Consider the following 15,127-nt stretch of genomic DNA (forward strand, 5'->3'; position numbering starts at 1 on the left):
GGAATATGTTGAGTTGGCAGAGACCCATATAAAAATGGTCTCATTCCTGTGAACAGTTTTAACCTTTCTGGCCTTGTGTTTTGGTTCTGTTTTGTTTGTTTTGTTTCTTCTTCTCCGTGATTGTTGCAGTTGAATTTCCAGCAGTCCTGTTAAACACCTCAACAGGAGCCATTGAATCTGAATTCCATATGTATGTTCAGCCCCAGGAGCATCCTATTCTCTCTGAATTCTGTACAGAACTAACTGGCATAACACAGGTATAATTATGACTTAACATTGTTTTATAATTGTATAATTGCTGTTTACTGTTTTATTTAAAGAGGCTATAAAGAAATAAACCTCAAATGAATTTCAGTGAATTCTAACACATACATGCTTCTTGTTCTGTTCCTTGAAGAATCAAGTTGACCAAGGGGTGCCTCTTAACATCTGCTTATCACAGTTTATGAAATGGATTCGAAAGATACAAAAGGAGAAGAAAATTATGTTCAGTACAGATAGTCAGAGTAATTCTACTTCAGAAGCAAAAGTGTGTGCCTTTGTTACATGGACAGGTAAATAACATTTTCATTTGCTTTTTCTGCACAGTAATAACATTAGGTGGCACTAGTGAGATTGTGTCTTCACTTCTATACAGCCCAAATCCTATTATTAGGTATAAAATATGGAATATTGGGATAAGACTGAAAAGATGAAATCCACGGAATCCTGACATGTTCGCTGCATCTTTGACTCCAGGGTCTGATACTGTTACATTTTTCTGCTTTAGTGAATCGTATGATCATTTTTAGTGTATCTAAATGAATTAGAGATCTTTGAGATCTCTATCTGAAGTTAATTACTAGCAGGGGTTTGCTTCTTCTGGTGTCCCATTGCAGCAACCCCAGTGTCTCCCTTGGACAACCACTTCACAGCCTGTGCCTCCTGCCTCCAGCAGCACAGGATGCTGACAGTGTGTTGCTGTTGTGTCCCTTTATGCAGATTTTTAGGCCACATGAAGGGACACACAGGCCACATTATGTGGATTTTAGGCCAGTTCTGCAGTGCTGGATTGACTGTGGTTCTCCCTGCACAGACTGGGACCTGGGTGTGTGTTTGCACTACGAGTGTAGGAGGAAGCAGCTGCGCAAACCCGACATTCTGAATGCCTGGATTGATCTCAAAGCGACCTACAGGGTGAGAGGATGGACAGACTGAAACATTTCTACCCACACTCACCTCAAAGGCTGACTGTACCTGGGCTTACAAGGCAATGCTCTATGTCCCAGGGACCAGTGTAACCTGGTTTTATTTTGTGTTGTTACTGCTCAATAACCAACTGCCCTAGAACTCTGAACTTGAATGGAAATCTTAATGCTAGGAAAGGATTGTTGTTTGATGAAAGAATGATAATTATGAGAGTTTATGAGCTGCTCTTCCTTTCCTGACACGTTTTGCTGTCCTTGCTTCCTATCTTTTTTTGTTTTGTGTGCTCTCATTGCTGCCTTGTATTGCTGTGTAGGGAGTTGTCATTATAGTCTGTTTAGAGGTACCTTACAGGTAGGCAGCAGAATTAGGTCTCTAAAGACAAACAGTGTGAACATTCCCTCTTTGTATTGATCAAATCAGATACTCATATTAGGAGCAAATAGTAATACTCACTTTTTTCACTTACAAAAAATCCATACCTATGCCAAATATATAATGCCCATGCCTTTGATTGCATCTTAAGGTATTATTTATAGTTGTATTCTTCAATGCTGGTCTGTTAAGACTTTCATCAGTGTAAGTAAGCCATAGAGTGCAGACAAATAATTCCAGAGCTCAGACAGAATGGATTTGCTTAAGACTGAGAGAAGGAATTCATGTTTCTTTCCATTCTGATTTCTAACAGGGTAAGTAACTTATGGTTTTATCCTAAAATGCAGATACCCAACTTGCTTAGTTGCTTTGTGAGATTTATTATTCGTAAGGGGATATTTCTGAAATGGCTTTGCTTCACTAGGGAAAGGTTTTTAAATGCTTCATGTTAAGCACCTGCATTTCTTTCCTTAGGCCTTCTATAACAGAAAGCCTAAGGGGCTAAATGGAGCTTTGCAGGATTTGGGGATAGCTTTTGAAGGACGGGAACATTCTGGTAAGCATGATGATCCTCATTTTAATATATATATAAATATATGTAGCTTATAAAGCTAAATAGAAATATCTAGCTCTAGTTAACCTAAAGCAGCTAGTCATTACTCTGAGCAGTTACTACTGCTTCAGGTTATGCCATGTTCTGTCCAACAGACCATCAAAACAAGAAAGGCAAAGTGCTCTGAGATCAGTTTGTTATTTCTAACCTCATACTTCATTTCTGAAATCTCTTCTACTGCTATTGAATGTATGTTCATAAGATTAATTTATGAATTGCTAGGATGCAAAAGAGGTTGAGAGAAGATAAAGAAACTTGATTTTACCTGATAGCTCTGGATATCCTGATAATGTGAGAGAAGAGAGAATTCCAGCACAATATGTTTTTTTTTTACTTGACTAATAAAAAGAGCAAGGATATTTAAAATTGTGAATAGATATTCAGCTCTATGGATAATCCTTCAGATGTTTCAGCACAGAGAATTATCTGGAATTTTCTACTTCCATTCCCTTTTTTGAACTAGATGACTTAGTGTCACAGTTCTCTGACTCCTTGTCATTCCTGTAAGGCTTACATAGATTACATTTTTCCAGTAATAAGAACTATTCCCAGTAGCAGTTAAAAAGAAGCCATTAATATACCCATACTTTTGAAGGGTTGGATGATTCCCGGAATACTGCTCGTCTTGCTTGGAGGCTGATTTGTGATGGATGTGTGCTCAAAGTTACTAAATCTTTGGATAAGGTTAGTCACTACTTTGTATCTTCCTGTCTACTTGCTTTGTAGCCTGGAATACAGATGAAAGGTGAGCTATTCAAATAACAAACCCAGCATCCTGACTGTGATTTGGAAAGAACAACCTTAGGCTGATATGCTTATTAATTTTGTGCATTTATTCCCAAAATGTCTGGGTATTCACTTTCCAAAATCTGCTTTTGTTTATGGACTCCCTAGGCACATCAGAAGAGTAATTTAATTTCCAGAACACTGACTGTAAATGTCACTGACAAGACTCCGCTGGGAAGTAAGAGCAGACCTGAAACATCTAGAGATGGAACTTGTGAAACAAAACCTCTGGCTGAGAACAAACACAAGGGTATTGCTGGAAACAAGATAAATTCTAATGTACAGGCTGGGGAGCAGCAGATCACTTGCACTGATCCCTCTGCAGATGTGTGTGTTGTACCCAGCAGCAGCTCAAGGACTGAACTCCATGCTCAAAGCCAAAGCTCTTCAGCAGCATCTCCTGACAGATTTCCTCTTCCCCTGGGTCTGGCACAGCCATGTCCCAGTCCTGCATCAGCAGGCATCCAGCGGGGACTGAGCACTGGGCAGCCTCTGAGAACAGCCAGGCCCAGCCTCCCAGTGCAGGGATCAGGGCTGGTGCTGGTCTCCACCACCATCCCCTCAGTTACTGTCTCCAGTGGGGACATCAGCACCAGCTCTGAGTGCCTGTCTCTGCTGACAGACTGGGAAGATGCTGCTTTGATACCAGAATCTCAATACGAACAAAATTCAGACTCTGTTCAGCTCGAGGATGACTCAAGTACAGATAATCTAACAGTGTCTGAAGAAGAAACTATTTCAAAACAATTGGCTGTGACGAGTTCAGATAATCAGGGTTTGGAGGAAAGTGTAGCACCCATGGAACATCTGAGGTCTGTTGTTTACAAAAGTCCTGATACTACAATCTATAATATAGGGACAGTACAAAGGCAGACTTCAAAATTTTCAGCTTTCAAGTTACCATCTGCAAAGGGAAATGCTGTTTCAGCACAATCAGCATTAACTGGAAATTACTCTACTCCTTTAGAGGCTCCTAAAAGAAAGCCAACTAGTCCAAAAACAGGCCCACCAGCAAAAAAGCAGTCTTTTCATATATATCAAGAGAAGACTTCCTCTTTTGATCACTCCTTAGCTTTGAGAAGTTCAAATTTGCCCAGAGTATTTCCTGCAGTGCTGAACTCCACAGTCAATATGAATGAGTCTGTAAGAGCTGTGAGAAATGGAAAATCAACTCCCCCTCTGTGTAACTGCGGCCGAAGAGCCAAAAAACTCTCTGTGTCAAATGCTGGCCCAAATCATGGCAGAGCATTTTATTGTTGTCCTGTTGGCAAGCAAGGAGGAAACAAGAAAAGTTGTAGATACTTCAAGTGGGAATGTGCACTTCTGAAAGAGAAATCTTGTGGTCTCACCTTTAATGCAGATGCTTTGACCTCTCTTGGAACTGTTCCTAGTAATTCAGAGAATTCTTCCAACAAAAAATATTGGTGTCTTAGACCCTCTATGAGAACTTGAAAATGGATACAATTTTTTGTCTGAATCCTAAACTCTCTAAGTTTCATGCTTAATGGAATCAGGACAGTCAAATGATGTCAGATATATACTCTCAGAATGGGATGAAAAGGACAGTTCTTGGTTAATATAAATAGAAAGGAAAGTTGCTCAAACACACAAAAATATCAGCAGATCATAAAGTAACTCCTTAATAAAGTGTGAGAGAACAGATAAAACTATAAGTGCTAAAATTAGAGTATGAGCAGCTGTTGCTACAATTCCTGAATTTCTGTTTTATCATATATTTTAAATACTTTACTAGTCCAGTCCTTAAGATTTATTTGCCCCTTTTTTCCTAAATATACTTGTAATGCCTACAACTTTTAATTTTTGAAACTTTTGAAAGATTTTAAAATCTTTTTATAAGATGTTGCACATCAAAAGTGATTCTTGAAGGCATAGTATTCTCTTAAACTCTTACAGAGTTTTTTATTATGTAAGTAACAATAAAGGTAAGATACTGATATTTCATTAAATATTTTATTTAACGCACATTACTGTTGTGCTTTTTCCTCTCTGGGTTTCCCATTTCATTTCTATCAGTGTCTGCTTTAGCTTGTAGTGTAGCCCCTGGGACAGACAGAATCAGGTAAGAAGGTATTCAAACCTAAACTAAGGATATAGTGTAATGTCTTACTTTACATTACTGTGTAAATCTGCAATGTCTTTCTTTGTAAAAAATCCTGCAAAAAAGCAGAAAGTACTTTAATTTTTTCTCCACTTCTAGTCCAGTTTGCTTCCAGTGGTGGTTTTCTTATATTGAATTTGGATCAACTGCCTTGGTCAGTTTTTTCCACAAATCAGAACCTGTAACAATTCTTACCCCTTAATTGTCCAAGAAGCTTGAAAGTTACAGCAGGGAAAGGCGGCTCTTACAGACCGGGATGCACACAGACGCCTTCCTTTAGGAACTACGCTACGGGCCACGACTGTTCTGTTAGCACATGTTCACTGTTTTTCCAAGCCTCCATTTACCTGTTCAAAGTTTCTGGTTTAGCTGGTCCCTCTACGCCGTGACACCTTCGGGACTCAGACAGGCAGGGAAGCGGCCGAAGCATCTCCGTCCGTGGAGCGCACGGGTCGCTGTCGGACGCGGCGTTGCAGAGCCGGACCGAGGGCTGCTCGCTCCCCTCGGCTCCGGAATTACTAACACAGGTTTAAACTCTGGAACCGGAGCTCGGGGGAAGCGAAGGCATCAAGGGCTACGAATTTGGCCGCGGCTGAACGCGCCACTAGAGTGCTCGCCACCCTGGCTCCGCCACCCGCGCTCCGGAGGCTCGCTCCCGGCAGGTCGGTCCTGGCAAGTCTCTCCCGGCAAGTCTCACCGGCGGTTCAGTGCCGAGGTTCGCTCGCCGGGGCCCGCGGCCGCCGCTCCAGGCGCGGCGCTGTGCCGGGCGGGCGGGCGCGGGGCGGGCGCGGCGCTGACGCCATCGCGGCGGTGCTGGCGGAGCTGCCCGATGGCCGCGGCCGAGCCGGCGGCGCGGAAGCGGCGGCCCAAGGGGCACTTCGCGGCGGGGGCCGGCCGGGCCAAGCGGCCCCGCGGCTCCGGGCGGCAGCTGGAGGCCGGCATGCGCGGCATCCTCATCACCTGCAACATGAACGAGCGCAAGTGCGTGGGGGAGGCCTACAGCCTGCTGGGCGAGTACGGGGACCTGCTCTACGGGCCCGAGCAGGTGCGTGCGGCCCGGCCGGCGGCGCTCGGGGCGAGCTGGCGGGGCGGGGAGCGGCGCCCCGAGGCATCAGCTCCCGCTGTGTGTGGGGAGGGAGCCGCGTGTGTGTGGGGAAGGAGCCGCGTGTGTGTGGGGAAGGAGCCGCGTGTATAGAAGGAGCCGCGTGTGCGTGGAAGTGGCCGCGTGTGTGTGTGTGGAAGGAGCCGCGTGTATAGAAGGAGCCGCGTGTGTGCACCACGCCCCCGAATGCCCCAGGTTCTGGGCGAGCCCCCTCGCAGCCCCGCTGCGGCCCGGGCCGTGCCCTGTGCGGCGGGCCCATTGCGGGCTGTGAGCTGGGCACTGCTGCTCGGTGCTCACCAACAAATGGTGCCTGTGTGAAGTTTTCAGATCACGAGGAGAGGCTGTCTGGAAGCGACAGGGAGGAGGATGAGGATGATGTCGAGGCTGCTGTGAAGAAGGAGGTTGGCCAGATCCGTGCCTCGACGGAGCAGAAGCTGCGGCGGTTCCAGTCGGTGGAGAGCGGTGCCAACAACGTGGTCTTCATCAGAACCCAGGGCATAGGTGGGACTTCTGATGCTGAGTAATGCTCTCAAACTGTTAGTAAAAGGCCACAGAGTGTGGCTTCCAAGTAACACGTGTACATCAAACAAATACCCTTCCCTTTGGCCGTGCCACTGAATTTTGTTATGAGTGAAGCAGCTAAACGTAGAGGAAACTGCTTTGACAAACAATCTTGACAAACAATGATTTAGTTTTGATATAGTAAAACAGCTGTTTACATAAAAGGATTTGGGGCTGACAGCAGTGCAGCCAAGTTCTTAGCTTATTATATAGAAGGGGAAGAGGAGAGATAATGCCTTCTATTTGTTGCTCATACCCAATTGTTTTTCTTGTAGAACCTGAGAACCTGGTGCACCATATACTAAAGGATATGCACACCACTAAAAAGAAGAAAACAAGAGTCATTCTGCGCATGCTGCCCATTTCTGGAACTTGCAAAGCTTTTATGGAAGATATGAAAAAATACACAGAAACGTTCTTTGAGCCTTGGTTTAAAGCCCCTAACAAGGGTACTTTTCAGATTGTTTACAAAGCTCGTAATAACAGCCATATGAGTAGGGAAGAAGTAATTAAGGAACTGGCAGGTATGTATGTTTTCAGACAGAACAAGATTGCATGCACAACATGGGTCAGACTATTAAAAGAGGTCATAATGGACATACACATTTTTTGTTGAATTCTAAAAGCTCCTCTAACACTTAAAAAAAAGCTTGACATCAGTATTCCTTGTTGGTGTTGATGTCTTAAGAGACTATAAACAGAAGAGAGAACAATGTTGATTCTAATTTGCAGCATCAGTTATATGTGCTTTGAAATGCCATTTGGTTTTCTCTCTGGATGCTGTATTGAAATAATAATATTACTATTTTGGTTCAGTATTTGACTCATATAATAGCTCCACCTTGCTCAAGTGTTTTATTGAATGGATAAAAATGTAGAGAGAGGAGGCAAGATCCCCCTCAGTTATAGCAAATTAGTTTTGTAATTGCTTAATGGTTGGAACAGAGCAGGACTCTCAGAATGTACCACCAGTAGGACTGAAGAAACTGAAAAATTTTCTCACTGCAATTACTGAGAAACAAGACTTGCTTATGCTCTTAAACTGTTTTCCCAGCATCTTTTAAATTGCATCTTCTTTTACAGGAATTGTGGGCAGCCTCAATCCAGAAAACAAGGTTGATCTTAATAATCCACAATACACAATTGTGGTGGAAATAATAAAAACCGTCTGTTGCTTAAGTGTGGTGAGGGACTATGTTCTGTTCAGGAAATACAATCTGCAGGAGGTGGTGAAGAGCAACAAAGAAGATGCACAACAAAACCCATCAAGTGTGACAGAAGAACAGAATTCAGAGGTAGCTAAAGCAGAAACTGAGGAGCAAAAGAAGAGCTCTAAAGAAGTAAAAGAAGAAAACAAGAATCAAAGTGAAATAGAATCTGAGCCCAAGGGGAATGCTGCTCTGATAGTAGAAAATGTGATATAAGGGAAAGGTAAATGTAATCCAAACATATAAAAAAAAGTTGCCCATGAGTCCTGAAAGGGTTTTGGAATGAAGAGAGGGGTTTTGTTTTGAAGTCCTGGTTTTAAAATCCACAAGTGTAAGAATTTTAATGCTCGTTGCAGGTGGAACTGACATTTCAGCAGATGTAAGGGTGCTCAAGAGTGCATCACCCTTCTGATGAAGCTTGCTGTGCTCCTGCAGCTTTGTTCTGCATTTCCTGTACCTGGCACACAAAGCAGAGGTCTGTGCATGTACTTGTAGATGTGGCCACCCTGACATGCATGGACTCTCCTTTGTTATATCTGGAGGCTACAGAAGCCAAAAAGCAGCACAGAGGCTGCTCTGAGCAATTATTGTCAGAGAGAGATCTGGAAAAGAGTTGGTTGCAGAGGATTTTGGGAAGGAAGTGAGCTGACAGCTGCAGAACTTGGTAACATTTTCTGTGTGAACAACAGAATGAGGTAAATCTAATAATTTGATGGAGGGATTTATATTTATATATATACACAGATATGCTGTCTTGACTTGAATGGAAAGAACTGTTACATATATAAATACTTGAATATTATGAGATGATTTAGATTGGACTGTTTTAGAACAATAGAAGTACAGTGCAGGCATTGCAGATGGTTTTATCAAAAACTACATGTGTGTTTACATTAGCTGTGTATGCAGCACTTACTGGTTTATAGTAAATGCTGTAATCACTGAATGGAATCCTTTTGAGTAATTTCCTGCAGATAGCCTTTTGCTGCTCTTTCCAAAGACTCAATCCTTGAGGGATTTTATAAAGTGTTTCTTGTTTTATTTTTTTTTCTTAAGTCTCAAAAGTTTGAATTTAAATACTGATTGGAAGCTTCTTATGAAAGAAGCTCTCCATTATACCATACTAGATAAGGGGAATTAAATTTTAATTTTTGGTACAGTTTTAACTTTTTGTATCAATTTTGTTTCAGATTGAGGGTAATGCTAGTGAGTCTTTCTGTTGTCTTATTGTTGCAGTGGACTGTCCCTGTGACCCCTAAAAACCACCCAAAACCAGTGCAGCTATAACTTGCTTTCCAACAGGGTTTTGAGTATGCCTCCTGTAGAACTTTCTAGCTTTAGTATTTCATTTCTAGCATAAAAGCCTGTGTGTTGCTAATGGGAAAATACTTATCTTGAAGAACACAATTTGTTACTTCTCTTGGTTTAATGAAAAGGACATGTTCAAGACTTTCATAATTTATATTTTCTTCTTCTGTCAAAATTGTTTCAGAAGTTGGAAAATGAAGAGGACTTTTATTTCCCTAGTCCTGTCTCCATTGCAGCCCATTTATTAAAACTCTGCTTTCTTATGTCCTGTGGTGTTTTCCTTAAATTTTTGAAGAGTTTTTGTGTGTGGATTAAAACCATCAGTGTCTTGAGTCATACAAAGGAAAGAACCATCTGAGACCAGACACAAAAGCCAACTGTGAATGTGTGTTGGTGGCTGATGTTGGTCATCATGATTCATGACAGCCTGCTTAACTTCTAAGGACAAAACTCAGGGTAATTACTGGGAGTTTTTGTTTTCTTTCCTCCTCTCTCTCACTGACCTGTCTGCCTACAGGACTTAGAGTTTACTTCTGATTTTTCACAGTTGACTCTTACTGAACATTTTAGACATTAATTCCCTGCCTTTTCTGCTGTGCCATCACTTTTGCGCTCCGTGGTTCCCCCATGCTCAAATGGTGCTTCAGTATTTCAAATTCAAACCTTCATGGACAAGCCATAAAACATTATTATGATCTCCCTTACACAATAAACCAAATAATTGCTGTCACTGCCAGTGCTGAGGAAAGATGCTACCTGCCCAAACATCAGCTGAAGAGGTAATACATTGATGGTGGAATGTGGTGTACTAAATTTGTCCTGATGCTGACTTGAAACTCAAGGATGGTATGAAACCCTGGCCCTGAGATTTACTCTTCCTCTTGTGCTAGATTGAAACTCAGATTGGCTTGAGAAACTTGAAGATAATTTAAGAACAAGCCAATCTCACAGCCTCAGTGTTTTCCAGTACTGATTTGCCTTTCTTGAGGGTCAAAACTGTGAAATTAAAATAAGAATTTAATTGTAATTCAGTTCATTTATCATTTCAGTAGTGAAATATAGTAGGGGAGAGCTTTAAGTAACATCAGTAACTCCTACTGATTGGAAGCAGCTGGTAATATCCTGTGCCCAAAAGAATCATGCTGCAAAATCCTTCCTGTATTATATTCCTATTCAAAGAGCAATCACCCTGTGGTTATGCCATCTTAAAACAGCTAATCCTGTAAACCTAAGAGGCTTAGTTTTGTGACCTGCCTGGAAAACAACATGAAATATGAGTAACTGTTCATTGTGGGCATGGTGTTCTTACATTTAAGACGGCTCTTGGATCAAACTGTGGTGTGCAGGTACAAAAATGGATGAAAAAGGCTCTGCCAGGACTGCTGTTAGTTGGCCTGGCATGCAAGCCCTGCTCACTCCTGCAAGGCTGTGTGTGGGCAGTGCCTCCCCAGCCCAGCTGTGTCCTGGGGCTGGCTGGTGGCTCCTGCTGCCCAGGAGCTCCACTGCAGAGCCCCAGAGCACTCAGCTGAGGCAGCCAAGGACACGGGCAGCAGGGAGCTCAGGGCAGTTATCCTGCCAGGCAGACTGCCAGTGATCTGTCTAGAGGATTCCTAAGGGCATTAAGTTCATTTTACAGTTCCCTTTTTAGCCTTTCATGGTGAAAAGCCATTCACAGTAGCCTTATTATCATCAGGTTTTAGGAATATGGAATAATTTGTATAGAATATTTGTCTTTTAGAGAGTAAATATACCACAGCTGTCAATAGAAGTCATTCCTGCCTGCTTTTCTGTGTTTTATGGTCTTACATAACAAATCTAGACATCATAAGGCTACTTACTTTATAATTAGCAGTTTGCCTATTCCTTAATATTGCTTCTGTATATAAAAAAGGGACTGAGTTGCCTCTTCTCCCACCCCCTTAGAGGTATCTCATTCATTAATAAGATACAAGTGTTCAAACATGAGGACATTTCCACTGGAGATAACTCTAACAGGGTTTAGGTAGAAGGCACTTACTTGAGCAAATGGCTGAAGTTCAGCACTCAGCCCTGCTGAGACACAATCAGCTTTGTTTTCAGAGACTGGCACTGGATGCACCTGAGTCCACCCCAGGAGCAGGAGCCTGGATTACAATAACACACCTGGCCTTCAAGCCAGCCATCGATGGCAGATGGCAGGTGCTGTCAGTTGTGTTGTCCCTGGGATGATGATAACACCTGAAAGTGCAATAAAATTGGAAATGTATTAGGTGTTTTTCCCTTTCAGTCCTGATCACAGCTTTTCCTGATTTGTTGTTGGCTACCAGCACCATTCAATCCAGAAATGAGAAGGTGGTAAAACAAGTCTCACACATCTGAGCTTGAATAGAGATGTGCAGACTTGAAGTACAGGATAGCTCCTTTGCTGCAGGCACAGAATGCAAAACTTTGAGGCAGAAAACACTGGCAGCTTTGAGTCTGTCACGGTTAAACTGATTTAACCCAAGCCACAGAAAGTGAAAGAAAAATGATGAAGGTAATTACATCAGTTGTTAGTGACTACCCCAGTCCCCCCTTTGATTGTCAGATGTTCAAGCAAGGAAGTCAAATCAGAAATATAATTGTTAAATGGATTAACTTCTGGCATAGAAGGTAATAAACAATCTACAGACCACTAGGAATTACACAATTCACCTGTTTGAATACAAGCCATGCTCAGCTGCCACCACTGACATTTGAGCTCCATTTAATTTCATCTCCCTTTCTGTTTCTGCTCCTAAAGAAATAAAGTCTCAACTATCCTCTGGTTTCAGTAGTGCAAGCTCAGATCCATTAAGATTAATGTCATGGACACAGCATTTTGTGCATTTGTTTTCTATTTTTGACCTCAGACAATAATGAGTTTGGTAGCTGGAAAGCAAAGAAATATCCATGTCAGAGCTTGAGGGTGTGAAGGAGGCAAGATCCACGTGCAGAACCCTCCTGGCACAAGCCTGGGACTTCTGTTTATCAGCCAGTTGATGACAATTAGTTGTCCTGAAAGGTCACATGAACAGTTTTACAGTTTTGCTCCTGCTACCAGCAGATATGTTTATGGATATTCATAGTGGGTTTGCAGCAGAACCAGGAACATCTGAGATAAGTAACACTGTGCTTCTTCTTTTTCTGTTTTTTTTTCTGGTTCACAGGTGTTTTTATGCTCAATACAGCCTTTACCATAGAGTTCAGCTACTGCTTATATCTTCTGAATCAAGTGCTGTAGCAGCATGGTGTGAAGTGCAAGGGCTACAGAGAGGTAACAAGAAATGTGAGATGTGACCTAGCAGGGATGATCTAAACCTCTGCTCTTCCCATAACCTTGGAACAGCTTGAAATATGGAAATATTATGTTATGGAAATATCTCACAGTCTGAACTGATACCTCAGCCCAGGAAATCCTTGATTATATTTAATCCTGAAACTCTATGCAACCCAGTACTGGCTAGACCTGGAAGTCTGATCACCAACAATATTAAAAAACATTCTCACAAAATAATATTTGGCACAGAGTTACATATATTGTGGCTCTCAGTAAAAGCACTGCAGATACAAAAAATAAGGACTAGTCCATTTTTCCTTCTATCACTATTTTCAAAAACCTTTTCTCCCATGTACATTTAAAGTTATAGAGAATATATTGCTTTAGAAATGTTTCAAAGCAGCAGAACAGCAATGTGTATCTTCCACCCTTATTCAGAAGGCTGTTGTCTTAACACTGACAGGAATCAGGATGGAATACACAAAATGGAATACACTAAAGTCCAGGATGAGCATGTTCTGGTGAGGAGCTCAGCAGCAAAGAGTACCACGCTGTGTTTCTCAGTTTCTTCCTCTGAATGTTCCCAGAGATCATCTTTGATAGTTATTGAACAAACCCCAACTTGTCTGCACAGAGAAAAAACAATATGAGTTAGCAGTTTCATTACAAACTGTTCTCCTTTTCTGTGGCAAGCCTGCAAATTTAAAAGTTTCAGGCTCTTTTTAGGATTTAGCTGGCAGACAGCACATCACTCCCAGTGCCCAACAAAAAGAGTAAGTTCTGGTTTAGAGAAACAAGGAATATCAATTGGTTGACTCAGTAATTCCTCAAGTCAGTAGTGCAGGACAAACACACCCCCCTGAAACTGAGCACAGCCTTGGCACCACTGAGGGGTTCTGTGTGTTTGCTTGAACACCTGGGCAGTGTGACTGAGCAAAGGCTCCTGCCCACACATCCAACAGAAATGCTTTGATTCACCAGTGGGTTTCTTCCTTTTTTCCTGGTGAGGTTGAGGTTATCATTGCAGAACTGCAAGAACATGTTGGAAAGTCTGTCTGAGCCAATGTGCCTGCTCTGTCTGAGCAGGCTATGCTGCAGCAGAGAAGAAACCTGAACAAGCCCTTCCCTGCTGGAATGAACAATTTGTGCCACTACCAGGGCTCAGGGAAAAGTCTAGCCAGGTCTGTTTAAAGCCCAGCACAGACCAATACCAAAAACCTAGAAACATGTTGCAGGATTATACTTTTAAAATTGCTTTATAATCAATTACTTTCAAAGTTCGTAGTTAGATTATATTTAAAAATTTATTACTTACATGGAACAAATGTATTACTTTTAATATCTGATCACTTCAAAGTGGATTACTTTTCCAAAAAGTACTCACATTTGAAATCTGAATGCCCTTAAAAAGAATCAGATGCTGAAATTGTGAGCAGATCATATTTTTCAACGTTTTTTCGATTGCAGTTAAAGATCTAATCCAATTTCCTGTTATTCTGTCCAAAAATTGATTACATTTAAAATACAACATTACATTTAAAATATCCAACGTGTTTTTCTTCTGTTCTGACTGACTGAAGGAGAGAAAAATTAATCTCTCAGAACAAAGCTGTAATTCAGGTAAAGGGAAGGGAAGTTTAAAACCCTGCTACAGCCATGTTAGAGCACAAGCTTATTTTGTTCACTTTTCTGCTGGTAGAATCACATTAAACAAATTACTTGCTCCCATGGGGGATTTAATTTTCTACACTCACTAGAAGCCTGTGAGGTTGTGTTTGAGGATAACTTTATTTTGGATTTTAAGGACTGTCAAGGAACCCATTAACAAATTAGCAGCTGCTGAGCTCTGTTGCTCTGCCACAGCTGATGGAAGCTCAGACAGTGATGGTGAGTTCTGAATCTTAAATCTAACACTTGAGTGTGATGGTCAAACTTGGCAAATTACATTTTCTCTTACTGATCTTTTCAATAACAAACCCTTTTCAAACAGATAAGCTTATGTACATTTCATTTATAACTTGTGTTCATTTTTTATTCTTACAGGATGACTGTTTAGACCTAGATCAAGTATTAGCAGAAAAGTTGGATTTATAGCAACAATCTGAAATCCTTTTAAATAATTAAACTTATCTAAAGGCTGTTCTGTTTCTCATTAAAGCTTAATTCCAAGTTTTGGTATTGTGGGAAAGGAGGTGAAGTTGTAGATCACTTATAAAATGCTCCTGCTCAATAGACTGGCTAAATTAACTCATGCAAAGTCACAAAAATCACAATGCAGAAAATCCGAAGGACCAAGTTCCAAACCCATTCTGGAAATGCATTAAGCATTTCAAGACATAAAACTAAATATTAACTTTCTTACTAATGCCAGCATAGCAGTTTTATGCACCAAATGCATACAAAACCCATATATTTATATATACTGTACATAGGTACATGTGCAACATTTAAGCACATACTGTGAATTTCTACAACTAACTAATTTCTCATTATGCATAACAGCATCATCTATTAATTCTCACATACTGAACATAATCTCAATTCCAATTTCATTTACCTCAGGGGGGTTTTTAAAACAAAAGATGGGATCTTA

General features: G+C 41.5%; 2 protein-coding genes across 2 annotated transcripts; both read left to right on the forward strand.

The window, feature by feature from the left end:
• Positions 1 to 97: 97 nt before the first annotated feature.
• Positions 98 to 4,942, forward strand: ERI2 (ERI1 exoribonuclease family member 2). The gene is made up of 6 exons (XM_054644024.2): positions 98 to 257; positions 398 to 554; positions 1,076 to 1,176; positions 2,035 to 2,116; positions 2,769 to 2,857; positions 3,068 to 4,942. Exons 1-6 carry the CDS (start codon positions 189 to 191, stop codon positions 4,409 to 4,411), a joined length of 1,842 nt encoding a protein of 613 aa, XP_054499999.2. The 5' UTR covers positions 98 to 188; the 3' UTR covers positions 4,412 to 4,942.
• A 917-nt stretch (positions 4,943 to 5,859) lies between these two features.
• On the forward strand, positions 5,860 to 9,520 carry THUMPD1 (THUMP domain 1 NAT10 acetyltransferase adaptor). Its single transcript, XM_054643517.2, has 4 exons — positions 5,860 to 6,123; positions 6,501 to 6,681; positions 7,017 to 7,265; positions 7,825 to 9,520. Exons 1-4 carry the CDS (start codon positions 5,908 to 5,910, stop codon positions 8,163 to 8,165), a joined length of 987 nt encoding a protein of 328 aa, XP_054499492.2. The 5' UTR covers positions 5,860 to 5,907; the 3' UTR covers positions 8,166 to 9,520.
• Positions 9,521 to 15,127: the final 5,607 nt, after the last annotated feature.

The sequence above is a fragment of the Agelaius phoeniceus genome, chromosome 16 (assembly GCF_051311805.1).
Source record: "Agelaius phoeniceus isolate bAgePho1 chromosome 16, bAgePho1.hap1, whole genome shotgun sequence".
Classification (NCBI taxonomy): domain Eukaryota; kingdom Metazoa; phylum Chordata; class Aves; order Passeriformes; family Icteridae; genus Agelaius; species Agelaius phoeniceus.

What these genes read in the sequence shown, in the direction of transcription:
- THUMPD1 (XM_054643517.2), top strand. Translation starts at nt 5,908, where the DNA reads ATGGCCGCGGCCGAGCCGGCGGCGCGGAAGCGGCGGCCCAAGGGGCAC. An exon ending in TGCTCTACGGGCCCGAGCAG is followed by an intron (nt 6,124 to 6,500) that starts GTGCGTGCGGCC and finishes GCCTGTGTGAAG; the next exon opens with TTTTCAGATCACGAGGAGAG. An exon ending in CATCAGAACCCAGGGCATAG is followed by an intron (nt 6,682 to 7,016) that starts GTGGGACTTCTG and finishes TTTTTCTTGTAG; the next exon opens with AACCTGAGAACCTGGTGCAC.
- ERI2 (XM_054644024.2), top strand. Translation starts at nt 189, where the DNA reads ATGTATGTTCAGCCCCAGGAGCATCCTATTCTCTCTGAATTCTGTACA. An exon ending in TGCCTTTGTTACATGGACAG is followed by an intron (nt 555 to 1,075) that starts GTAAATAACATT and finishes CTCCCTGCACAG; the next exon opens with ACTGGGACCTGGGTGTGTGT. An exon ending in TGAAGGACGGGAACATTCTG is followed by an intron (nt 2,117 to 2,768) that starts GTAAGCATGATG and finishes ATACTTTTGAAG; the next exon opens with GGTTGGATGATTCCCGGAAT.